The sequence below is a fragment of the Hevea brasiliensis genome, chromosome 16 (genome assembly GCF_030052815.1).
Source record: "Hevea brasiliensis isolate MT/VB/25A 57/8 chromosome 16, ASM3005281v1, whole genome shotgun sequence".
Classification (NCBI taxonomy): domain Eukaryota; kingdom Viridiplantae; phylum Streptophyta; class Magnoliopsida; order Malpighiales; family Euphorbiaceae; genus Hevea; species Hevea brasiliensis.
Window position 1 is genome coordinate 42,619,365 of NC_079508.1, and position 27,820 is coordinate 42,647,184.

Here is a 27,820-nt window from a genome sequence, read left to right on the forward strand (position 1 = left end):
TGTGCACACTCATAATCCAAGCTGCCATTTGACTCAAAAATAAGCATGGGGCTTATAAATGTTCCTGGTTACTAACAACTCGAACCAGCAGTGTACACTGTGCAACTTTATCTAACTACTCTCTCTCTCTCTCTCTCTCTCTCTCTCTCTATATATATATATATATATATATAGAGAGAGAGAGAGAGAGAGAGAGAGAGAGAGAGAGAGAGAGAGCAACGAAAGTGGTTGAGGAGGTGCTCATCAAAGGTGCACCTCCATGGGACTTCTTCCCCGGGAAAGCGAAAGCACAACTTTCCTTACTTCTTATACCCTTGCGGGCAAAACAAAGCAAACCTTTGTCTTTTCTCTAACAAATAGAAATAGGAAAGAAATGCTAACCCGGAACAACGCCCAAAGAATATATATATATATATATATATATATATATATATATATAAAGGAATATGAAATAAGATTCAACCATGCTTCAATCATGTAACCAATTCATTCTCACATTGAAAATTAGTTTGCCTATCACTTAATCTCCAAACACACTATTTACAATTTGCTTCAATAGACATAATGAAATCCATATAAGGTTGGCAAAGCAAAATAATTGTCTCATGCATAAAACCTCATTTAAACACTTCATAGATCAAAAATAATTAATATATTTTATTTCTTCAAAATTAGATTAAAATAACTAATACAACAATGACTAAAATTATTCTATTTTGAATTTCTCAATCAACAATGCAAACACATTTCACACAAAAAAAAAATTTAATGTTTGCACCCCAAAACTTATAGATATCGTCCACAATAGCTAAGCAAAAGAAAATCAATCATAAAATAAGCTCAAAATGCCCAACAATAATCCAAAGCATAATCAAGCACACAACACTACATTATCCGAGTAAGTACTAATATTAGCAAAAAATAATAGTCACATAGTGCAAATAGTAACATTAAATTATTTACAACCCAATCGATCAACATGCTTAAAATGAAAAAGGGTTGATATTACTATGTAACAAAATAGTAATGCTAGCATATATAAGATGTTGATGTGGCAATCACAACTGCAGAATTTCATTTATTTTTTCCTCTCAACAACCACAAATATGATCATTAGCCCTCTCCAAACCATCCATCTTTCTTTTACCTCATGCAATTCAGATTTCACTTCTTGAAATTTCCTATCCATCTTAATATCCTGTTGATCAATTCTAGCCAAAATCAAGTCCAAAGTTGCTGAACTAGGTGGTAAGGCAAGTGGCAAAATTGATTGCTCTTCACATTCCATTTGATAATCTGAATACCTCTCTTCTTCCTCTTCCAAACCCTTTCTTGGCAAACACAAATTTGAAACTATATTCCTAGTATCATCAAGATGAACTAACCCATCATCATGCCTTTTTCAAAATCCTTGCCTTATCAGAGATTCTAAACCAACCCAGTCATTTCCCTTTACCAATTGAAAGTCGAAGCTCACTACGTCCACATCAAAATGCTCACAAATAGCACTAATTAATCCACCTACTAAAATTTCTTGGCAAGAGGGTTTACTTTGGCAGACTTTACCACTGGCCTCCTAGCACCAGTAGCAGTCACCTATCCAGTACCCCACAACTTCTATAGTTCATGCAATGGGTCTTTATAATAATAAAAAAAAAAAAAAAAAATCATCAATATTCACCTTTCAAACTACATAACATACTGCACGAAAGCCCTCCCTTCAGTGACATTTTAGCATTTTAAATTTTACTGATTGGGTGAAAAAGATGGTCTTGAGAGAAGAAATAAGATGGAAATGGAAGAAACTCCAAGAAAAAATTTCAAAAATGGTCTTGATAACTTCCTTCTCCTTAAGGGTTCTACAATTGAGGCTAATTTTATTTGTTTCATAGCTTACCCATACAAAAACAATGTTCTAACCCATATTAATCATGGTTCTTTTCTTCCTTAAAATATAATATATTTCCCCAATTTTCTTTTAATGCTTTCTTACAAAGGAAATATAAAAGACATCCTTTCCTAAATTGTCCAAGATAGATATTTAAATAAGCTAAGAGCCAGTTAGAATGGGCACTACCAAAGATAAACGTTGTCTTCCAACAAATGTAGAATAACATGGACTTGGTCTATATAATGATTCCCTAGCAATGACGCGAAGGATACTGTCAATCTTAAAAACATAAAAAGAAAAAAAGAACTCTGAGCTCTCAGCAAAGAGAATTAAGAATTTGCAGACAATTTAAAATACCATACCACCATATAAGAAAGAAAAGTCTAGTTAACCTGAATTACAGACATTTAAACTATCTAGAAAAGCAATTACATAAGCATTCATTCCAGAAATTTCAACACATTTCTTATCATAACTTACTACTTCCCTTCAAATGTAAAACACAATGTACTCTTTGTAAGTTGTGAAAAACAGCAAACTTACATTACTCATGGACATTATCTAACAAGCGAGAGGTCTTGGTGCAAAAGCTCAAGTTGTTCTCTACCTCAGCCATTTGCTCTTCCAAGAACTCCTTCGAGGTATGTTCAGCACAACAGATTTGTTTATTTCTGCAGAAGTTACATGCAAGAAAGGGCTATTGTTTGAATTATAGCTCACGCACTAAAGCTAAGTTTATAAAATCTTAGAAAAATTACAGAAAACAGTATTCATAATAGAATGGAATGCACTTCCCTTTCTATGTACTCAATATTGGTGAGTACGATTCTAAAATGCATGCAAATATTTTACACGGTTACTGGTTACTAAAAGTACAGTTGGAAGAGATTTAGTGCTGTAACTCATCATTGTCTCCCTCTTTGCAAATTTCTCTTGGATCTTTATACCATGGCCACCTTTCCTATATTTCTAATAATCTCTCAAGATTTTTCAAGGAATTCTATCATCAGATTTCTCCATGTTCTTGTCTCTTTAACAATGCCATCCTAGAATAATTTCACAAAGCTTACTTTTTTCCTCCTTAACCAAGTCAATTATCATTTTCTATGGTCTTTGGATCTTATAACCAAATGAGAGAAATTCTAGCACTATATACACTAGTCAAGTGGGAGAGAAACTTTCAGAGTTTAAGAAAGAAACAAATGTTTGAGTGAAAATAAGAAATAAATTCTTGTGAATGTGAGAGGTTTAAATGCAGGAGTCATATTGGGCCTGTATTAGTTGTGTTAAGCATTCATATATATATATATATATATCACACTCCTAGTTTTCTCAATATGTATACAGCAATAGTTACTTTCAGAAAATGAACAAAAAAAAAATCATGATGCCCATGGATGATGTCATTGTCAAAACCTACAATTTTATTTGCCTAATGCAGGACCTGAGTAAATCACTGTCTTAGCATACCTGATTTGATAAGGTATTGAAGCAAGTTATCCAACTATAAAAGCGAAAAACAGCTCTGGGATCGCAGACAGATGAGATGGAATACCTTTTCATTATATGCAAGAGCCAACAATTACCCACATCACACACACGCACACTGAGATATAACTGCGTGAGGCTGTTGCGGTCTCGCTATCCTTTAGCTTCTGTTCTTGTTCACTCATTAAAACAGACTTTGGCTCTAAGACAAACCTGGCCACACACAAAGATAGAGACAGAGACAGAAACAGAGAGGAGGGTATTCATGAGAGCGTGTATCTATTTCAATTCCAAACACCCAGAAAATCATGATTTAACTGAATTCATTTGTTTCATACACTACTCACGTTTCTCCCCGCAAAACAACAAAGAACAGTCAACTGAAGAAGCCAAAATGCCAAATTGATAACTTATCCAAACATAAAATAATTAACGTATAAGCCAAAATACCAGAGAATAGACTTTTTCATAATTAATGTATGTAGAAATAAAGCATCATGGAATGCCATGCAAATTGGTTCAAGTCCTTAATTTTCTAGTGGCTCCAATTATAATACACTGTCTAGAAAATAATAATTCTGCCAGTTTACCTATAGATTTGTATGTATTTGTATCGTCAGGCTGTTGGCGCAACTCCCCCAATGTCAAGTACGCACGCTTCTTTTCTCCCTCCTTGGTTCGCATCTGGTTTTTCACCTGATTGCAGCAAGTGAATGTAAAATCAAAAGGAAACAAACAAAGCCAAATTAAGAAGAAACACAAAAGGCAAACAAACTGATTAAGAACCCAAAAAAAAAAAAGCCCCGGAGCCATATTCTTCAGCAGGATAACAAAGGTTTGTGTAAAGGCAACATCTACAGTTTTCTGAATATGCTAGATGCACCTTACCTGCTTCAATTTGGCAGTATGTTCGATCAGGCGACTCTGAATCTCTAAAAACACCTACAGTTTTCACATACCAAAACGGAAATCAAATCAATTAAGAATGTTAATTTAATGAAAAAGAAATCAATCTATAGGAAAAAGGGAAAAGAGTTAAAGATTATATTTGGGAGAAAGAGAGATGAATATGAAAATTGATCTTACAGTTCTACTGGACTGATCGGCCATTGTAGAAAGGAGTGTTGTGATGGTAATGTAAATCCAAGATCAAGGGAGCCAACCTTGCAGTTTTGTACACATCGGGTCAGGATCCGATTCGAATAACGAAGGTCAACACAGTAAAAAGACAAATTGCAAATTAGTCCCTTAAACTTATTAAAACTCATAATTTAATTTCTTTATTTTCAATTTAAAATAATTTAGTCCCTCAGTTTTTTTGCTATTTCAACAAATTAATCCTCTCATTCAAATTTAAACTAATTTATTGTTAATTATAACAAAACTAAGTAAAATATTCTTAACTTTATGTTCAATTTCAAACAATGAAGTTTTAAGGTTTTATTTTATTATCTTTATCTAAATTTTTATATTTAAATAATTAATATATTTTATATTTAATATATATATATATATATATTTATTAAGTCAAAAATATAATAAAGAAATTTTTTATTAAAATATTCATCTTAATGTATTAAAATATTGATATCTATAATATATTTATATCTATATTTATAATTTATGATTTATTAAATATGTTTTAATATGGTAAGAATCATTGAAAATTTAAAAAGTTTAAATAATTTTATTATTTTTTTCATAATTTACAGTAAAATTTTTTGATAAATATGACATTAATCAAATAAATAAATTTTACAATATGAAAAAAAAAAGTACCATCATATGAGTAAAAGATAATTTACATGATGTTTTCTTTTATATTTTCTCATAAAATTCCAATTTACTACTAGCCTAAAAATTTATTTCCAAATTAATAAATAAAATTAGTGTGATTGGAGAGAGAGAGAGAGAGAGAGAGAGAGAGAGAGAGAGAGAGAGAGAGAGAGAGAGAGAGAGAGAGAGAGAGAGAGAGAGAGAGAGAGAGAGAGGTATTCCCAAGGAAATATCACGTGATACTTTCTTTAAAAAATTTGTCACGTGTCACTTTTCATTGATAACTATCTTTTATACTCTTTTATAATAATTATTATTTATTTTTTTTATTTCTCTTTTAATTATCAATATTATTTATAATTTAACCTTAACATTTATTATTTAAATTATTATTTTCTTTAAATTTTGATTTTTAAAAATTAAAATATTTTGTGATTAAATATAATATTTAAAAATTATTTATATTATTTTTTTTTATAAATTTATTTATATAAAAACATTATTTACCACATGTCACCTTTCATCGTCATCATCATCATAATAATAAGAGTTTAAAATAAAAAATAATTTAACAACAACAACAAAAGTAATAATAACAAAAGGTCAGTGATGACTATTAATTTAAAGAAAATTGATCATTAATTTGTGATCTCGTAATCAACTATCATATAATTTAATCAACCTTAAATTATTTCATATTTTTAATAAATATTTTTTTATTATGTTGTTATATTTTATATTTTATTATAAAATCTTTGTTAAAAATTTTGAGAGACCAAAAATGTAGTTTACATAAAAGGTTATAAAAATAAAATATAAAAATTTGACTTATTTATAATTAGTATGTATTAATTTTTATATTAATAATTTAATATTCTTTTTATTTCACTTTGTTAAGATTAATTTATTATTATTATTATTATTATTATTATTATTATTATTATAGCTAATTTATGGCCTTTGAATTGAAATGACCAAATGAATGAGAAATATTTTACTGTTATAAAAATTGAATTAAAATGCTCTTGATTTATGTATATATATATGTGTGTGTAAAGCAGAGTAGTATTCTCAAGGAAATACCATGTGATACTTTCTTTGAAAAACTTGTCACGTGTCACATTCCATTAATAACTCTATTTTATATTCTTTAATAATAATTATTATTTAATTCTTTTTTATTTCTCTTTTAATCATCAATATTATTTATAATTCTACCTTAATATTTATATTTAAATTATTATTTTCTTTAAAATTTAATTTTTAAAAATTAAAACTTTTTGTAATTAAATTCAATATTTAAAAATTATTTGTATTATTTTTTTTATAAATTCATTTATACAAAAATATTATTTACCATGTGTCATCTTCCATAATAATAATAATAATAATAATAATAATAATAATGAAAGTTTAAAATAAAAAAATAATTTAACAATAATAACAATAATAATAATAAAAGATCAGTGATGGCCATTAATTTAAAAATAATTGATCATTAATTTGTAATCTCATAATCAACTATCTTATAATTTAATCAACTTTAAATTATTTTATATCTTTAATAAATATTTTTATTATATTATTATATTTTATATTATTTTTATTATGAAATCTTTGTTAAAAAATTTTAGAAACAAAAAGTGTAATCTACATAAAAAATTATAAAAATAAAATATAGATATTTGACTTATTTATAATTAGTATGCATTAATTTTTATGTTAACAATTTAATATTATTTTTATTTCATTTTTTTAATATTAATTCATATTTATTATTATTATCATTATGGCTAACTTATGGCCATTGAATTGAAATGGCCATATAAATGAGAAATATTTTACTGTTATAAAAATTGAATTTAAATTCTTTTGTTAACGTTTTTCAATTAAATAATATTTAATTATAAAATTAAACTTTTATTTAAATGGTTTTCATTTATTTGTCCATATGTAGTATGTCATATGAGACATTTGATATATGTCAACTACTCTACACTCACCAAGTATTTTCATTTCACTTAAGTGCTCTTAAATATTTTTCTAGTTTACTATGTTTTTTTATTATGTAACACCCTCACCGTAGGTAGTTCGTACGGTCTACTGTTCCGACGACTAACGTCTGTTCGAATAGCTAAAATGTCTGGAACTACACTTAAATTAGGGTGAGGAGACATAAATTAATGAAATAAAGATCAAGAAAAATTAAGAAAAAACAAAAGAAATGAAATGTAACTAGGTTAAAGGAGCTGGAACCACAGTGATGGGTGACTGTACCAGAAAGTCACTGCATAGGCAGTTAACGATGCAGTTGACGATCCCAGACCTACGAAGAACCCTAGGAAATAATTTTCGGGACGTAATTAAAGGTTTACTGAGGTATAAATGACATTAAAAATGTCAAAGAAAATTTAGTTAATTGGTACATGTGAAAATAAAAATGAAATAGACAGTACAAAATTTAAGGAACCGTCGGATCGAGGATTTAGTCGATATTACCGAAAAAAGTTGACTATAACCTGAAGAGGGGCATTTTAGTCATTTGGCACCTAGAGTCGACTGTTGACCTAAATGTCCATTAAAATGAGTGATATTTAAATTTTGAAAATCTCATGAAAATATGAAATTGTATGTAAAGTGATTAAAGGAACATAAAGGAATTTATTATAACTATTAAAACTTTAATTATTATAATTAATAATTTAATTTATAGTGGGGTATAAATAGGTCTAAAATGACAAGATTCTAACACCACTCAACTTCATCTTCCCCACTTCATCTCTTGGCCAAAACCCTATTCCCATCTTCCTCCATGGATGCTTTCAAGCAAGCTCCAAATCCCTCCATTCTCACCATAATCCTCACAAGTTTCTTCACAAAAATTAATCACCACACCTTAGGAAGACTATAGGCAGCCAAGAAAGAAAGGATTAGTGAAGTTTTAGCAACTTGAAGAATTTTCCATTCAAGGTTAGTGCAAGTTTTCTTCTCCTTTCCTTGTTAAATCTTAAATTGAGGTTGAAATGAGTGATTATGATATGAAATTGGAAGAAAATGATTATTAATTTAGAATCCTAGATGTTAGCAGCTTTGAAAATATGGGAGTTTAATGTTTTCATGCATGTAAATGGTGTTTAATGATGTTAATGGATTTGTAGATGAAGTTATATGTGTGAGAAATTGATTGCATGTATATGTTGTGAGTGACAAATTGGAGTTAGGGTTTTGATCTAACTATTAGAGACTTTGTGTAATTGCTAGAATTTGATTGTGTTGAGATGAATTGATGATGTTAGAAGTGTCATAAATGTCAATTTGTAGTTTGGGAGTTAGAGGAAATGAAATTTGGAAGTGTACTTTTCCATGCAGGTTGAGACTTTGATAATCCAGTGAATGTTTTTGTCACGACCCAACCTATGGGCCAGACCGGCACTAGGACCTGGGCCAACCTAAAGCCCCCAAGGCCTGTAGTAAGCCTAACTATTCATTAATTCAACTCTAAGGCCCAATTGGGCCCAATTTCAAGAATTCAACCGGACAGAGTCCGGCCATAAAGTGGACCTTTCAGCGGGGAGTTTTTGACTCACCCGACCTGTAAACAAAATATATTATCAATTGGGGAGCTCAGCTCACCCTCCACATACTCACATCAACATAAAGATAAATGGGAGCTCAGCTCCCTCATCCAGTCCATCAAACATGCATATCATAATTTTACAAGTCCACATAACAATTTATATTACAGACCCGAATCATTTAAATACTTCTAACACATGCGAAAATTCTAGGAGTAAATAAAATTACACAAATATTGATAAACAACCTGCGAAGGAGAAAAGCAGGTTAACCACAATAAAATCCTCCTGTAGCCTGAAAAAATATTGAACAGGAATGAGCGTTCGACTCAGAGAGTAAAATATCAATTTTAACCATAATCTCTATAACTATCTAAAACTAATGCACCCTGTAGAGTGAAATGCAACATCAGCAATAAATTCATATCATAACAGCAAAAAGGAAATTTGGAGCACTCACACACCCAGTAATATCGATCATAATATATGGGAGCTGATCCCCTATACAACTCTCTTAAATCCAACCTGGTGCCAGCAAAGAACTCAAGCCGGACTTTCGCTTAATAAACCAAATCGGGGTCCTAGCGAAGAACTCAAGCCGTGACTACCCCCGAAGGATCGGGTCCCAGCGAAGATCTCAAGCCGTGACTACCCGTCCTATCCATAGTCCACACCACATCACACACACGCCAACGCACGTACACTGCTCCAAATTACCACAACAACGTACATGGCACTTTCACAGTTATGAATGCAACATAAATCGTGCCTAAAGTTTATCTACATAGATATATGCATATAAGTGATGCATTGGCATGCTTGAACATATAATAATAGTGAAATTACAATTAAAATTAATATTTTACTCACAGACTTGATAACGGTCACTGTGGCAGCTGGGCGGAGGAAGAAGGCTGTCCCAGCTCACCTGACAATTACATTACAATTATTTAACACAATTGACTCAATACAAATCATGAAAAGGCCAAATACGTCATAAGTCGTACCGAAAATCCGGCAGAGTCTCCCCTATACCTAGGACCTACCCAACCTGCAAAAGGGCTCAAAACACGCTTCTATATTCACAATCCATATATCCACAACTCAATCACATCACACAGTCCCTCCTGGGCTCATCAAATCGGTCATCCATCACAATATGTAAAATTTCAATTTAGTCCTTATAATTGATCATTTTTGCAAAAACTACCCAAATAAGCTTTAAAAATTCTAAAACTTTGCCCCGCAGTCCTTAGCAATATTACTAGGCTATTACAAAAAGAATCATAATTTTCTAAACTACCACAAATATTTTATGGATTTTTAATCCTATTTAAGCACTAGAAAATTACGAAAAAACAAGGTTCGAGTTTACCTTTGCCGATTCCAACTTCGGGGACGCGCTCGGGATGTCTGACAATGGGGGGTAGCCAAAACCTCGGTCTAATTCGGAGAATTTTCCGGTAACGGGTCTGTTTGGCCGAAAATTCACAGACCCGGACAACTGTCGAATTTTCGCGAATTGAAGATACCTACACGAAGCCCATAACACGGGGGTTAGTACATAAATTTTACGAAATTTTCTAAGCTCATTAAATGCTCGGAAAAACACTGCAAAGTTCCGTGGGACCCACCGAAAAACGGTGTCGAAAAATTTTGAAATTTATATCCCCGCGAAGCTCTCGACGAGTGGGTGAGTTTAGACACAAGATCCGGTCCGATTGGTGGCCGGATCGGCCGGATTTTGGCAGGGAAGACGAACGGTCGCGCGCGCGTCGCTCCACTTCGGGTGCCGTTTTCTGGCGTTCCAGGTGGTGGCTTGTGGACTGGGACGGCTGGGGGTGGGCGCCGGCGAGCTGGGGTGGCAGGGGAGGCGGCTGTGCGGCAAGGGGAGGAGGGAGGAGAGAGAAAATGGGAGAGAGGGAGAGGAAGGTCGGGACGCGCGGAAGAGAAAAGAGAAGAAGAAAAAGGAGCCGGTCCGATTCCACCGGTCCGATCCGGTCCGGTTCGATTCGGTCGGTTCGATTCGGAATACAAAATTTTGAATTTTTACTCTGCCTTGGGACCGAAAACGAGGTCCAAAAATTCCGAAAAAATTACAGAAAACTCAGAAAAATTCGTAGACTCCAAATATATTTTTAATTTTGCCACGTGGTCTTTAAATTAATTTTTAAAAATCATCAAAGTTTATATTTTCAGAAAATTGAACTCGATTTTTAAAATCCGAAAAATCTCAAATAATTTCTTAAAATTTAAATAAAATTAAAATATCAATAATACTCATAAAATAATAAAATTTAAAATTTTGGGGTGTTACATTCTTCCCCCCTTACACAAAATTCGTCCTCGAATTTTACACAAGGCAGAATAAAGTACATGATTACATATTGAACAGATAAGGGTACTTGCTACGCATGTCCCGTTCTGACTACCAGGTGCACTCTTCTACTGACTGGCTCCTCCACAAAACCTTAACCATAGGGATCTGTTTTGATCTTAGCTATCTCACTTGGTAGTCCACTATGGCTACAGGTTGCTCCTCAAATGTCAAGTTTTCGTTTAGCTCTATTACATCCTGCTGTAGTACATGGGAAGGATCTGGGATGTATTTCCTGAGCATGGAGATGTGAAACACAGGATGAACGTGAGAAAGGTTGGGTGGTAGCTCCAACCGGTAGGCAACTGCTCCAACTCTATCAGTAACCTCAAAAGGTCCAATATACCAAGGTGCTAACTTGCCCTTCTTTCCAAATCTCATCACTCCCTTCATCGGAGAAATCTTCAGGAATACATAGTCGCCTACTGCAAACTCCACATCCCTCCGTCTGGGGTCTGCATAACTCTTCTCGCCACCAAAGTCAAGTTTCAATCGTTTCCTGATTAAAGGAACTATCTCTGAAGTGTACTGCACTAGGTCTACATCATGCACCTTCGCTTCTCCCATTTCCGTCCAACACAGAGGAGACCTACACTTTCTCCCATATAGTGCCTCATAGGGTGCCATCCCTATGCTAGAGTGATAACTGTTGTTGTAGGCAAACTCCACCAAAGCTAGCTAATCATCCCATTGACCTCCAAAATCCAAAATACTCATGCAAAGCATGTCTTCCAGTGTTTGGATTGTCCTTTCGGACTGTCCGTCTGTCTGAGGGTAGAAAGCAGTACTAAAGTTCAACTGTGTGCCAAGTACCTCCTGCAACTTTCTCCAAAACCGAGAAGTGAACTGGGGCCCTCTGTCAGATATTGTGGAAGCAGGAATTCCATGCAATCTGACTATTTCTCGAATGTAGAGTCAGGCGTACTGTGCCACAGAATATGTAGTCTTCACAGGCAAGAAGTGAGCTGATTTGGTTAGGCGGTCTACAATTACCCATATCCAATCATATCCTCGCGTGGTACGAGGCAACCTAGTTACAAAATCCATTGTAATCATTTCCCACCTCCATTCTAGGATAGGGAGCTCTTGCAGCTTCCCTGACTGCCTCTGATGTTCAAATTTCACCTTCTGACAAGTCAAGCACTTGGACACGAAGTCTGCTATATCTCTCTTCATGCCATTCCACCAATAGCTATCTCTCACATCATGGTACATCTTGGTGGAGCCTGGGTGGGCATTGTACAGTGTATAGTGTGCCTCTCGCATGATTTCATTTCTGAGATTGTCCACATCAGGCACACATATCCTGGAACCTTGCATAAGGGCGCCATCATTGGCGAATCCAAACTCACCACCTTCACCTTGCTGTACTCTTTCTATGATTTTCATCAATTGTTGGTCTCTGTGCTGGGAAACTCTAACTCTATCTCGCAAGTCTAGCCTCACTGAAAAATGAGCCAATAATACCCCCTCATCTGAAAGATCTAGGATTAAACCTTGATCCATCAACTCATGTACTTCCTGAATCAATGGTCTTTTCTCTGCTGAGATGTGCGCCAATCTGCCAGAAGATTTTCTGCTCAAAGCATCTGCTAATACATTGGCCTTCCCAGGGTGGTACTGGATGGTGCAATCATAGTCTTTCAGAAGCTCCATCCATCTCCTCTGTCTCAAGTTTAAGTCCCTCTATTGGAAGATGTACTTCAAACTCTTGTAGTCGGTGTATATCTCGCACACTTCACCATACAGGTAATGTCTCCAGATTTTTAGTGCAAAGACTACAGCTGCCATTTCCAAATCATGGGTGGGGTAGTTCTGCTCATGCCTCTTCAGCTGCCTTGAAGCATAAGCCACTACTTTTCCATTCTGCATCAAAACACATCTTAGGTCAACTCTGGAGGCGTCACAATACACGGTGTATCCTTCACCACTCATAGGTAGTGTCAACACAGGGGCAGTGGTTAGACACTCCTTAAGCTTCTGAAAACTCTCCTCACAGTCATTTGTCCAAATGAATGGAACATTCTTCCGAGTCAACTTAGTTAGGGGAGCTGCTATCCTGGAAAAATTCTGCACAAAATGCCTATAGTAGCCAGCTAGACCCAGAAAACTTCGCACCTCAGTGACTGTTGTAGGCCTAAGCCAATCAGTTACAGCTTCAATTTTCTTGGGATCCACTTGAATGCCTTCACTAGAAACCACGTGTCCCAAGAATGAGATGCTTTCTAGCCAAAATTCACACTTTGAAAATTTAGCATACAACCGGTGCTCCCTCAAAGTCTGCAACACCATTCTCAAGTGCCACACGTGTTCTTCCTCGATCCGAGAGTATACCAAAATGTCATCTATGAATACGATGACAAAATGGTCCAAGAATGGCCTGAACACCCTGTTCATCAAGTCCATGAAGGCTGCTGGTGCATTAGTGAGTCCAAAAGACATCACTAAGAACTCATAATGACCATATCTTGTCCTGAAAGCTGTTTTGGACACATCATCATTCCTGATTCTCAACTGATGGTAGCCTGATCGCAGGTCTATCTTGGAAAAGAATCTAGCCCCTTGGAGTTGATCAAACAGATCATCGATCCGAGGAAGTGGATACTTATTCTTCACAGTCACCTTGTTCAGCTGTCTATAGTCAATACACAACCTCAATGACCCATCTTTCTTTCTCACAAATAGAACAGGAGCACCCCAGGGTGAAGTGCTCAGACGTATAAAACCCTTGTCCAAAAGCTCCTGTAGTTGCTCCTTCAGCTCTTTCAACTCTGCTGGTGCCATCCTGTAAGGCGGCATTGATATGGGGTTTGCACCCGGAACAACATCAATGCAGAACTCTATTTCCCTTCCTGGTGACAACCCTGGAAGCTCCTCTGGGAAGACATCCATAAATTCTCTGACAACAGGAATATTTTCCTTGCTGACACCTTCTACAGATGTATCTCTCACCAATGCCAAATACCCTTGGCATCCTCGCCTCAACATTTTTCTAGCACTAATTGCTGATACCAAATTATATGGAGCCACACTCCTGTCACCATCAAAGCTAAACTCTTCCACACCAGGTATGTGAAAATACACCTTTTTATTCCTGCAGTCTAAAGTGGCATAATGAGTTGCCAACCAATCCATTCCCAAAATCACATCGAAATCCATTACTGGTAGAGGAACCAAGTCGGCTAGGAGGATCTTTCCATCCACTACTACTGGGCTACCCGGAAAAACCATGTCTACATCTATGTTGTCACTAAGTGGGGTAGCTACAGACAAAGGGCATTCTAAAGTTGTAGGATTTCTACCCAACCTCATGGCAAACACAGGGGAGACAAATGAGTGCATCGCACCCGGATCTATCAAAACACGAACCTCATAGGAACAGACTAGAAGAATACCTGCCACAACTGCATTTGAAGCTTAAGCATCCTGATGGGTTAGGGTGAAAACCCGAGCTTGACCCCTACCCTGAGTGGAAGAACCCTGATACTGACTTCTACCTCCTGATCTGCCTCCAAATCCATGTCCCCCTTGTCCTCGGCCTTGTTGGCCACTGAACTGATTGCCTGCCATGCTGGAAGCACCCGGATACAACTGACAAGGAACATTTGCAACAGAACCCTGTGACCCCATCTGTGGCTCACTGAACACGGGGCATTCCCTAGCAAAGTGACCTGGTTGGCCACACCTGAAGCATACTCCTGAACTCATCATACAAGGTCCTGAATGTCCTCTTCCACACTGTGCACAAGGTGCCAAGGAGGATCCTGACCCAGACCCAGAACTGCTGTACCCTGAACTGTGACCACTGCTGGATCCGTACCTTGGTCTGAACCCTCGAGGTTTGTGTCTAAAACTACTCTTCTTGTTCCTACTTCTTCCTCTGTAATTACTCTGGCTACCACTATCCAGAGTACCCATGTGGGGAACACCTGAAGAACCCTCTGCTCTGTTTTTCTTTGCTCTTCCGCTGTCATCCACAGCATAGCTAATCTCTATCTGTCTGGCTCAATCCACTACCACATCAAAAGACTGATCGGACATCATGGCCAGGTTTGCATACCTCCTATCCAGCCCCTCTAAGAACCTCTTCACCTTCATAGTTTCTGTAGCTACTGCTGTAGGGGCATACCTGCTCAATTCCAGAAATTCTGTAGCATACTCATCTACAAACCTGCCATTCTGTCTTAAGGCCTCAAAGGCCCACTGCTTTTGATCCCTGAAGCTTTCTGGCACAAACCGATTTATGAACAGTTCCACAAACTGAGTCCACGACAAACCCTCCATCCGAGGTAATATGTAGTCATTCATCCATTGTCTAGGCATAGGCCCCATGACATGCTGCATACACTCTATAAGTCTTCTATCAGTCAACTGCAATTACATTTCTGCACATGCAAGAATCCAAAAACCGATATGCATCGTCTGACACATCATAAGTACCAGGCACCAACTTCTTGAAATTGATGATCTGTTTGTAAGGTTCTCCTCTTGATGTGGTGGACTACTGCTGCTGTGGAGGGTGGACCATATACTGTGCCATCATATTGATGGTTCTCTGCAACCCAGCTAGAGTAGCTGCCATTGGGTCCATGGGACCCTGTGCCATAAAAGACTGATCCTGAACTGGTGGCAGCTGCTCTTTTACTTGAGCAGCTTTAGGCCTCCTACCCCGCCTCCTTGGGGCAGGCGCCTCATCCTGTGCTGACACCTCGTCAGGCACATCTGGTTATGGTGCAGTGGCAGCTCTCCTGCTTCTACGCATTTTCCTGAAATTCAGCAGCATTAGCCCACAATATTTCAAACGGCATGTTACACAACTTTATAGACTCATATTACACACATTTATATGAAGCAGAAACTAGAAGCAAAGATGACAATGCAAGACGGATGTGGACCCTATTTTCCGCATGTGACTCCTAGTAGACTCTTCCCATTACTTTAGACAAACTTTCCCTGAGAATCTGGAGCCTAAGCTCTGATACCACATTTGTCACGACCCAACCTATGGGCCGGACCGGCACTAGGACCTGGGCCAGCCTAAAGCCCCCGAGACCCATAGTAAGCCTAACTATTCATTAATTCAACTCTAAGGCCCATTTGGGCCCAATTTCAAGAATTCAACCGGACAGAGTCCGGCCATAAAGTGAACCTTTCAACGGGGAGTTTTTGACTCACCCGACCTGTAAACAAAATATATCATCAATTGGGGAGCTCAGCTCACCCTCCACATACTCACATCAACATAAAGATAAATGGGAGCTCAGCTCCCTCATCCAGTCCATCAAACATGCATATCATAATTTTACAGGTCCACATAACAATTTATATTACAAACCCGAATCATTTAAATACTTCTAACACATGCGAAAATTCTAGGAGTAAATAAAATTACACAAATATTGATAAACAACCTGCGAAGGAGAAAAGTAGGTTAACCATAATAAAATCCTCCTGTAGCCTAAAAAAATATTGAACAGGAGTGAGCGTTCGACTCATAGAGTAAAATATCAATTTTAACCATAATCTCTATAACTATCTAAAACTAATGCACCCTGTAGAGTGAAATGCAACATCAGCAATGTAACACCCTCCCGGTAGCAACTCCGTACATTCTACTGTTCCGGTGACCGGTGTCGGTCCGGACAGCTAGAATGTCCGGAAAAATATTTAAACTAAAGTAAGGAACCATAATTAACTCAAATATTAATAAGAAAAATTTAAGAAAATTTTAGAAATAAAATACAACCAAGTCAAATGAGCCGGTGCCCAAGCGATGGGTAACCCAGAGGGAAGTTGCGGTTCTCACAACTAGGAGCCCTAGACCATGGGAAAAATTCATAAAATAATTTTTGAGACTCCAGAGAAGGGTCATTGAGGTTCCTATGGCATTAGAATGTTAAGAAAATATTTAGAAAAATTTTTCAATCAGTACAAACAATTTTGACCCGTTAAGCCAAACGGAGGGCATTTTGGTCATTTTGCCTTCAGAGGCGATTTTTGGCCGACTTGTCCAGTTAAGTAAATAATTATTATGATCTAAAATATGAATAAATATTGCTAAAAATTAAATTAAAAATGAATAGAAAAGAAAGAAAAAGAAAATGACTTAAATCCTTAATTATGACATCACTATGATGTCATTTAAATGCCCTCCACTAATCACCATTCAACAACACAATAAAAATTCTTTAAAAAGGGAAAAATAACAAATTAAGAAACCATTTTCTGGTTTCTTCTTCTTCCAAAGCCGTGACCCTCTCTTCCACTCCCTCCATGAAAATTTTCTTTCATTACTTCCATTTCCCATGAATTTCCACTACAAAACTCTAGACACCTTTCATTAAAACTTGTCCATACCTCTTGGGAAAGTGTTTGGCAGCCTAGAAAAGGAAAGAAAGTGAAGTTTAAGCTTGGAAAATTCTGCCCTACAAGAGGTTAGTGCCTATTTATATATAAATCTCTCTTATTCCATGTTAAAGACTTAAAATGAGTAAGGATTTGTGAATTAAATGAATAAAATTTATATGTATGTACACCATGAATTTCGGCAGCCCTAAGGAAGGGATAAGATTGATTGTTTTGATGGACTTAGAGTGGACTAGAGATCATGATTAAAGAATATATATATGTGGATAATGAATTAGTGAGCTAATTAAGGTATCTTGTGTAAATTCATAATGGGAATTAGGGTTTTGGGAGTGAAACTTGGACTTTGCTTATGAAATGGTGAGTGAACATTCTAATGGTCAATTAGTGACCATTTGAGGTAAGTTGACCATAATTTGAAGTGAATTAGAGTATTACAAACTGAATTGGTATGTTGCCTAGTGAGGGCAGCAGGAGAGGCTGCGAGTCCATCCTGTTTGGACTGCCATAACTCTGGCTGTGTAGGTTCAATTGGTGTTTGGCCAATTGGACATGAAACTAGACACATAATGGCACAATTTTGGTGAAGAAACCATGCCCAAAAGACCAAAGCAAGTGGACCAAAAACTGACCCCAATCCGGATACCCTGCAACCAGATTCTGCAGAATGACCAAATGAACAGTAATTGTTCATTTGGCCATAACTCATTGTAGAATGGCCCAATTGACCTGAAATTTTCACAGCAACAAGTTAAGATATAGAAAAACAACTTTCATGAAGAAATCTACCCCAAATTATGACTAGAACCTATCCAACAAGGCAGTTGCAGTCACTGTTCACTGCACTGTAGATATGGTCAATTCTGCAATTTTTCAATCCGGCCAGCTGTGGTTTTTGGACCATAACTGGAGCTACAAAACTCCAAATGGAGTGATTCAAAAAAGGAAATTCAACTAGACAAAATAAGGAACAACTTTCATGTTTACCATTTCCTCAAATTCCCACTGTAACAGTCACTAATGGAACAGTAAAGTTAGGATACAAAAACAGAAAATTCTGTTCTCTTAATTCTTAGCTTAGAAATGGTATTGGTGATTAATTCCAACAAGTTTTAAATGCAAAATGTGGTACATTGGGAGTGTTAAAACCAATGTACCTATTTTCTATCCAAAAGTCAACATTTTTGTTGACTAATGAAGTGAATAGTGACACCATAACTTGAAATTCAAAAATTGAAGAATTCAAAAGTATCAAATGCCCTAGTATACCTAACAAGATTGGTTTGGATAGTTTGGCATGCCAATAGGGTTCAGTTAGCAGTACTGCACATGGCATTATGCCATTCTGTGATTACATGGCTTTTAGCCATTCTGACCTTATGTTGATATTTGGCCTTGTGCCTATTGTCATTACAGCTTATTAGCTGTTCTGTTGCACACCGGGATATGCACATGTGACTGATGGTGTGACGGCCCGAGGTACTAGATACCCAGTGCTAGTTTACCCGTTTATCCAGTCCAATCGTCCAGTATAGGTTACTTGGGCAACCAAAAGAATGAAAATGGATAAAGTTAACGAAATAAATGATTATAACAAGTACAAAATAAGTAAAACATCGATACATTCAATGCATATTTATTTCTGTTATTTCTTTCTATTTTATTATTTGCACCACTAAGCATTATTGCTTAGCGCGTTGCTTTTGCCACGCGTAGGTTCTGGAGATATTGATTGAGAGCCCAGTAGACCACAGACTGGGTGAGACCATCCTGCAGCTCTGCATAGTGTCCGTGTCACCTCACCATCTTCAGTGCACTGGTATGACACTAGGTTTCATTTTGGTATTTTGTAACTAATTTTTATTTTCTCATATGTAATTGAACTTATGTAATGTATTTTGATGTTCATGTAAATAATGAAAATTGTGGTTATGAATGTAAAATTTGAGTATTTATTTATTGCTTGTATATGAGTAACATGAGAAATGAATGTTTGAGTAATGGAAAGGTTGTTGAAAATCATATTGAGACTTTGTTGATAAAATGGAGTTGGGATTGTTTGGAAATGATTTTGGAAGTGTTTTTCACAGGTTCCGAAGAACTATTTTCTCCATTTTTAGCCGGTACCCTGCCGGATTTTCTTTAAAATTTTCGGAACCCCAAATAAATTATAATTTCAATAAATGACTTAGATAAATAATATTTCACAAGTTATATTCAAAACTATAATAAAAATTAATTAAGGTAAAATAGAGTGTGCCGGTACACCGTGTGACATTGCTTACTCGGATATACTGTACACGGGTAAGGGGTGTCACATTTAGTGGTATCAGAGCACGGTTTAGGCGTTTCTGGGCCTAGATTGAGTCCATACCATGCATTGCATTTGTAAGAGTCGAGGTGACACTAATGCAGATCTGTTTGTCTTTCTTATTTTGAATAGGATATGGACCCTACATCACAGAGAGCAGTTGAGGAGGAAGTGGAGAGTCATGCTCCACTGCGGTGAGGCCCGGGGTAGGGGAGAACCTGCTCCGCCAGCTCAAGCAGAGCCTGTTCAGCCTCCACAGGCCATGTTCCATCAAATGGCCGAATTCTTCAGACAAATGGCTGGGGTAATGCCAGCACCACCACCACCACCACCTCCACAACCAAAATCACACCTGGAAAAATTGAGAAAGTTTGGAGCAGTGGACTTCTTTGGCAAGAGAGAAGATGATTCTGTTGCAGCTGAAAATTAGTTGAACAGAATAGGCAGAGTTTTAAAACAACTCCACTGCACTCCAGAGCAAAATCTAGAAGCTGCTGTATCTCTGCTGCAAGACGATGCATATGAATGGTGGGATACTGTGTCTAGTGAAGTACAGCCAGAAATAGTGACTTGGGACTTCTTTCTCTCCGAATTTAAGAAGAAATATGTGGGTAGTGTATACCTGGAAGAGAGAAGAAGAGAGTTCATTAATCTGAGGCAGAGACAGCTGTCAGTGGTCGAGTATGAAAAGGAATTTGTCCGATTAAGCCACTATGGAAGGGAGATAGTCCCTAATGAGGCCGAGAGGTGTAAGAGATTTGAAGAGGGATTAAATGACAATATAAAGCTCATGATCACTGCCTTGGGAATCACCGACTTCACCAAGTTAGTGGAAGCTACAATAAAGGTTGAAAAGGTTAGAATAAGTGAGCAGACCAGAAGAGAAAGACAGCAGAAGAGGGGCCCAGGTCAGTCTAGTTCATCTCCTGCATTTGGGAAGAAGTTCAAGGGTCCACCTGCACAGAGTTCAGGTCAACCACAAGGTCAGGGTCAGTCTCAGGGGCCCAGGCCACAGTTTACCCCTAGGAGAGGTCAGTCCGCACCATCAGTGGGCAGCTCTCCAGGGATGGGGTTCAGGGGACCAGCCCCAGCATCTTCTGCATGTCCACACTGCCTGAAGTGGCACAAGGGGGAGTGTTGGAGAGTGACTGGTGCCTGCTTAAGGTGTGGGTCAACAGAGCATCAGCTGAAGAACTGTCCACACAGAACTACTACAGCTGCTCCAACACAAGCAGACAGACCTACTCCTGCACCACAAAGGGGTAGGAAATCTGGCAAAGCTGAGGTAGTGGGACCATCACAGAGGCCTGCATCTGAGCTAGCAGAGAGGCCAGATAACAGACCACCTGCCAGAGCCTATGCCATTAGAGCCCAGGAGGAGCAAGATGCCCCGGACGTCATCAGGGGTACGTTCTCCCTCTACAATACATCTGTGCATGCATTGGTGGATCCAGGATCCACTCATTCCTACATCTGCATCAACCTACCCGTAGAAAGGGGGATACTAGTAGGGGAGAGTGACCAAGACATTCTGGTCACTAATCCATTGGGCCACAGTGTAGTGGTGAACAAAGTGTACAAGGGTTGCCCGTTAAAGATTCAGGGGTATGAATTCTTGGCAGACCTAATTGAGTTGCCTTTCCATGAGTTTGACGTGATTTTGGGAATGGACTGGTTGTCAGGTCATCAAGCAATAGTTGATTGCAAATTGAAGAGAATTTCTCTGAAAACTTCTGAAGGTAATGAGATTATTGTTGTGGGTGAAAGGACAGATTTCCTGTCCAATGTTATCTCAGCCACAGTTGCAAGAAGAATGATGAGAAAAGGCTGTGAAGCCTACCTAGCACATGTGGTGGATACTAGGCAGGCTAAGCCAAACCTGAGTGATATACCCACGATGAGAGACTTCCTGCAGGTATTTCTGAAGAGTTGCACAGTTTGCCACGAGAAGGGAAGTTGAATTTGCTATTGAGACACTGCCGGGTACAACACCCATTTCCATTGCTCCTTATAGGATGGCACCCACTGAATTGAGGGAGTTGAAAACTCAGTTGCAAGAGTTGCTTGATAAGGGGTTCATACGCCCCAGTGTGTCACCGTGGGGAGCTCCGGTCTTTGTTGTGAAAAAGAAGGATGGGACTTTGAGGTTATGCATCGATTCTGGCGATTGAATAAAGTGGTATGAAGAACAAATATCCGTTGCCTTGAATTGATGATATGTTTGATCGATTGAAGGAAGCGGAGTATTTTCTAAGATTGATCTCGAATCAAGGTATCATCGATTGAGAGTGAAGGATGCAGATGTGCCAAAGACTGCATTCAGGACCCGATATGGGCATTATGAGTTCCTAGTGATGCCCTTTGGCCTAACAAATGCACCAGCAGCATTCATGGACCTTATGAACCGTATCTTCCATCCATACTTAGATCGGTTCATAGTGATCTTTATTGATGATATTTTGGTATATTCCAAGACCAGTGAAGAACATGATGAGCATTTGAGGATTGTTCTGCAAACCCTGAGAGAAAAGAAGCTGTATGCTAAGTTGTCCAAGTGTGACTTTTGGTTGAATGAGATTGCATTCCTTGGACACATAGTGTCAGCTGATGGGATTAGGGTGGATCCCAAGAAAATAGAAGCAGTGATGGAATGGAAGCCTCCCATGAATACAACTGAGGTCAGAAGCTTCTTGGGGCTAACTGGGTATTACAGAAGATTTGTGAAGGGATTTTCCTTAATAGCTGCTCCAATGACCAAGTTGTTACACAAGAATGTCAGATTTGACTGGAATAACAAGTGTCAGACCAGTTTTGAGAAGTTCAAGGCTATGTTGACAGAGGCACCAGTGTTAACACAGCCAATGTCAGGAAAGGACTTTGTGGTCTACAGTGATGCCTCTCATAATGGGTTAGGGTGTGTATTGATGCAAGAGGGGAAGGTGGTCGCTTATGCTTCCAGCACTAAGGCCACATGAGCAATTACCCTACCCATGATCTAGAGCTTGCGGCAATTATCTTCAGATCAAGATATGGAGGCATTACTTGTATGGTGAAAAGTGCTACATTTACACGGACCACAAAAGCCTGAAATACTTGCCAACCCAGAAGGAGCTCAACCTTAGACAGAGACGATGGATTGAGTTCCTGAAGGACTATGATTGTGTAATTGACTACCATCCTGGGAAGGCAAATGTAGTTGCTGATGCTTTGAGCAGAAAATCCATCACAGCTTTGAGATCATTGAATGCCCGTCTATCTTTGGTTCGAGATGGAGCTATTTTGGCTGAGTTGCAAGTGAGGCCAAACCTGTTACATCAGATTTTAGATGGGCAGAAGGTAGATGAGAAGCTAATGGCTGTTATGAGCAAAATCTCAGAGGGAAAAGCAACTGATTATGAGGTGAAAGCAGATGGGTGTCTGTACTACAAAGGAAGACTGTGTGTACCAGATAATGGGGAATTGAAGGCCAGTATTCTGAAAGAGGCACATACCAGCGTTTATGCTATGCACCCAGGAAGTACAAAGATGTATCATGATCTAAAGCTTCAGTATTGGTGGCCTGGTATGAAGAAGGACATAGCTAACTATGTGACTAAATGCTTGACATGTCAGCAAGTCAAGGCAGAACATCAAGTTCCATCAGGTTTGCTACAGCCTATACGCATACCTGAATGGAAATGGGATCGGGTCACCATGGATTTTGTAAGTGGTCTACCTCTCACCCAGAAGAAACATGATGCAGTATGGGTGATAGTGGATAGATTGACGAAGTCAGCACACTTTTTGCCAGTTAGGACTGACTACTCACTGGAGAAGTTAGCAGAATTGTATATCAGTGAGATAGTTAGACTGCATGGAATTCCACTTTCCATCATATCTGATCGAGACCCAAGGTTTACATCGAGATTTTGGAAGAAGTTTCATGAGTCCTTGGGTAAACAACTCCACTTCAGCACAGCTTTCCATCCTCAGACGGATGGGCAATCAGAAAGAGTAATCCAAGAAAACAATTGAAACCAATGAAATTGATACAAATATTGAATTAAAATGATAATAATAACATGAAATATATGCCAGGTCCTTGAGGATATGCTGAGGAGTTGTGTCATTGAATTTGAGAGAAGTTGGGATAGATACCTCCCACTGGCAGAATTTGCATACAACAATAGTTACCAAGCTAGCATCCAAATGGCCCCATATGAAGCACTGTATGGGAGAAAATGTAGAACTCAGCAGTCTTTGGACTGAATTAGGCGAAGACAAGCGGTAGGGCTGCACTGGTGAAACAGACTGAGGAGAAAGTAAAACTAATCAAAGCCAATCTGAAGGTTGCCTCAGACAGACAGAAATCTTATGCCGACCTGAAGAGAAAAGAAATAGAATATGCGGTTGGCGACAAGGTGTTCCTCAAGGTGTCACCATGGAAGAAGGTATTGAGGTTTGGAAGAAAAGGTAAGTTAAGCCCTAGGTTCATTGGCCCATATGAAGTCATTGAACGTGTGGGTCCAGTGGCCTATAGGCTAGCTTTACCACCAGAGCTGGACAAGATCCACAATGTGTTCCACGTGTCCATGCTCAGAAGATACCGCTCAGATCCTTCACATGTCATCTCCAGGGAAGAAATTGAAATACAACCGGATTTGACTTATGAAGAAGAACCTCTACGGATCCTGGCTCGGGAAGTAAAAGAATTGAGGAATAAGCAGATTCCACTGGTGAAAGTGCTTTGGAGGCACCACAACACCGAGGAGGCAACTTGGGAAAGTGAAGAGATAATGAGGCAACAGTTCCCTCAACTGTTTGCATCAGGTAAATTTCGAGGACGAAATTTAAATTAGAGGGGAAGAGTTGTAACACCCTCCCGGTAGCAACTCCGTACATTCTACTGTTCCGGTGACCGGTGTCGGTCCGGACAGCTAGAACATCCGGAAAAATATTTAAACTAAAGTAAGGAACCATAATTAACTCAAATATTAATAAGAAAAATTTAGGAAAAATTTTAAAAATAAAATACAACCAAGTCAAATGAGCCGGTGCCTAAGCGATGGGTAACCCAGAGGGAAGTTGCGGTTCTTGCAACTAGGAGCCCTAGACCCGGGGAAAAATTCATAAAATAATTTTTGGGACTCCAGAGAAGGGTCATTGAGGTTCCTATGGCATTAGAATGCCAAGAAAATATTTAGAAAAATTTTTCAATCGGTACAGACAATTTTGACCCGTTAAGCCAAACGGAGGGCATTTTGGTCATTTCGCCTTCAGAGGCGATTTTTGGCCGACATGTCCAGTTAAGTAAATAATATGATCTAAAATATGAATAAATATTGCTAAAAATTAAATTAAAAATGAATAGAAAAGAAAGAAAAAGAAAATGACTTAAATCCTTAATTATGACATCACTATGATGTCATTTAAATGCCCTCCACTAATCACCATTCAACAACACAACAAAAATTCTTTAAAAAGGGAAAAATAACAAATTAAGAAACCATTTTCTGGTTTCTTCTTCTTCCAAAGCCGTGACCCTCTCTTCCACTCCCTCCATGAAAATTTTCTTTCATTACTTCCATTTCCCATGAATTTCTACTACTAAACCCTAGACACCTTTCATTAAAACTTGTCCATACCTCTTGAGAAAGTGTTTGGCAGCCTAGAAAAGGAAAGAAAGTGAAGTTTAAGCTTGGAAAATTCTGCCCTACAAGAGGTTAGTGCCTATTTATACATAAATCTCTCTTATTCCATGTTAAAGACTTAAAATGAGTAAGGATTTGTGAATTAAATGAATAGAATTTATATGTATGTACACCATGAATTTCGGCAGCCCTAACGAAGGGATAAGATTGATTGTTTTGATGGACTTAGAGTGGACTAGAGATCATGATTAAAGAATATATATATGTGGATAATGAATTAGTGAGCTAATTAAGGTATCTTGTGTAAATTCATAATGGGAATTAGGGTTTTGGAAGTGAAACTTGGACTTTGCTTATGAAATGGTGAGTGAACATTCTAATGGTCAATTAGTGACCATTTGAGGTAAGTTGACTATAATTTGAAGTGAATTAGAGTATTACAAACTGAATTGGTATGCTGCCAAGTGAGGGCAGCAGGGGAGGCTGTGAGTCCAGCCTGTTTGGACTGCCATAACTCTGGCTGTGTAGGTTCAATTGGTGTTTGGCCAATTGGACATGAAACTAGACACATAATGGCACAATTTTTGTGAAGAAACCATGCCCAAAAGACCAAAGCAAGTGGACCAAAAACTGGCCCCAATCCGGATACCCTGCAACCAGATTCTGCAGAATGACCAAATGAACAGTAATTGTTCATTTGGCCATAACTCATTGTAGAATGGCCTAATTGACCTGAAATTTTTACAGCAACAAGTTAAGATATAGAAAAACAACTTTCATGAAGAAACCTACCCCAAATTATGAACAGAACCTATCCAATAAGGCAGTTGCAGTCACTGTTCACTGCACTGTAGATATGGTCAATTCTGCAATTTTTCAATCCGGCCAGCTGTGGTTTTTGGACTATAACTGGAGCTACAAAACTCCAAATGGAGTGATTCAAAAAAGGAAATTCAACTAGACAAAATAAGGAACAACTTTCATGTTTACCATTTCCTCAAATTCCCACTGTAACAGTCACTAATGGAACAGTAAAATTAGGGTACAAAAACTGAAAATTCTGTTCTCTTAATTCTAAGCTTAGAAATGGTATTGGTGATTAATTCCAACAAGTTTTAAATGCAAAATGTGGTACATTGGGAGTGTTAAAACCAATGTACCTATTTTCTATCCAAAAGTCAACATTTTTATTGACTAATGAAGTGAATAGTGACACCATAACTTGAAATTCAAAAATTGAAGAATTCAAAAGTATCAAATGCCCTAGTATACCTAACAAGATTGGTTTGGATAGTTTGGCATGCCAATAGGGTTCAGTTAGCAGTACTGCACATGGCATTATGCCATTCTGTGATTACATGGCTTTTAGCCATTCTGACCTTGTGTTGATATTTGGCCTTGTGCCTATTGTCATTACAGCTTATTAGCCGCTCATTGCACACCGGAGATGCACATGTGACCGATGGTGTGACGGCCCGAGGTACTAGATACCCAAGGCGGTTACCCGTTTATCCATCCGATGCGTCAAAGATAGGTTACTTGGGCAACCAAAAGAATGAAAATGGATAAAGTTAACGAAATAAATGATTATAACAAGTACAAAACAAGTAAAACATCGATACATTCAATGCATATTTATTTCTGTTATTTCTTTCTATTTTATTATTTGCACCACTAAGCATTATTGCTTAGCGCGTTGCTTTTGCTACGCGTAGGTTCTGGAGATATTGATCGAGAGCCCAGTAGACCGCAGACTGGGTGAGACCATCCTGCAGCTCTGCATAGTGTCCGTGTCACCTCACCATCTTCAGTGCACTGGTAGGACACTAGGTTTCATTTTGGTATTTTATAACTAATTTTTATTTTCTCATATGTAATTGAACTTATGTAATGTATTTTGATGTTCATGTAAATAATGAAAATTGTGGTTATGAATGTAAAATTTGAGTATTTATTTATTGCTTGTATATGAGTAACATGAGAAATGAATGTTTGAGTAATGGAAAGGTTGTTGAAAATCATATTGAGACTTTGTTGATAAAATGGAGTTGGGATTGTTTGGAAATGATTTTGGAAGTGTTTTTCACAGGTTCCGAAGAACTGTTTTCTCCATTTTTAGCCGGTACCCTGCCGGATTTTCTTTAAAATTTTCGGAACCCCAAATAAATTATAATTTCAATAAATGACTTAGATAAATAATATTTCACAAGTTATATTCAAAACTATGATAAAAATTAATTAAGGTAAAATAGAGTGTGCCGGTACACCGTGTGACATTGCTTACTCGGATATACTGTACACGGGTAAGGGGTGTCACAAGCAATAAATTCATATCATAACGGCAAAAAGGTAATTTGGAGCACTCACACACCCAGTAATATCCATCATAATATATGGGAGCTGATC

General features: G+C 37.6%; 2 protein-coding genes and 1 pseudogene across 3 annotated transcripts in view; 2 read left to right on the forward strand and 1 right to left on the reverse strand.

Annotated features, from left to right (window-relative positions):
* Window positions 1-27,820, forward strand: part of LOC110636702 (uncharacterized) — a 172,631-nt pseudogene that overhangs the window by 109,312 nt on the left and 35,499 nt on the right.
* Window positions 1-27,820, forward strand: part of LOC110649205 (uncharacterized) — an 82,406-nt gene that overhangs the window by 18,019 nt on the left and 36,567 nt on the right. The window lies entirely within an intron of this gene.
* LOC131174825 (prefoldin subunit 1-like) lies at window positions 2,335-4,587 on the reverse strand. 2 transcript variants are annotated; one of them, XM_058138867.1, is made up of 4 exons: window positions 4,466-4,587; window positions 4,268-4,321; window positions 3,970-4,075; window positions 2,335-2,562 (listed from the first exon to the last, which is right to left on the reverse strand). In XM_058138867.1, exons 1-4 carry the CDS (start codon window positions 4,487-4,489, stop codon window positions 2,495-2,497), a joined length of 252 nt encoding a protein of 83 aa, XP_057994850.1. In that variant the 5' UTR covers window positions 4,490-4,587; the 3' UTR covers window positions 2,335-2,494. The 2 variants fall into 2 exon arrangements, 1 of the variants encoding a protein (XP_057994850.1); XR_009145052.1 differs by lacking the exon at window positions 2,335-2,562 and adding an exon at window positions 3,503-3,592.

Bases quoted from the DNA above. Each gene is read 5' to 3' on its own strand.
- LOC131174825 (XM_058138867.1), bottom strand. From the start codon at position 4,489: ATGGCCGATCAGTCCAGTAGAACT. The intron at 4,076-4,267 runs GTAAGGTGCATC...TGCTGCAATCAG, and splicing joins ATACTGCCAAATTGAAGCAG to GTGAAAAACCAGATGCGAAC. The intron at 2,563-3,969 runs GTAAACTGGCAG...TAACTTCTGCAG, and splicing joins AAATACATACAAATCTATAG to AAATAAACAAATCTGTTGTG.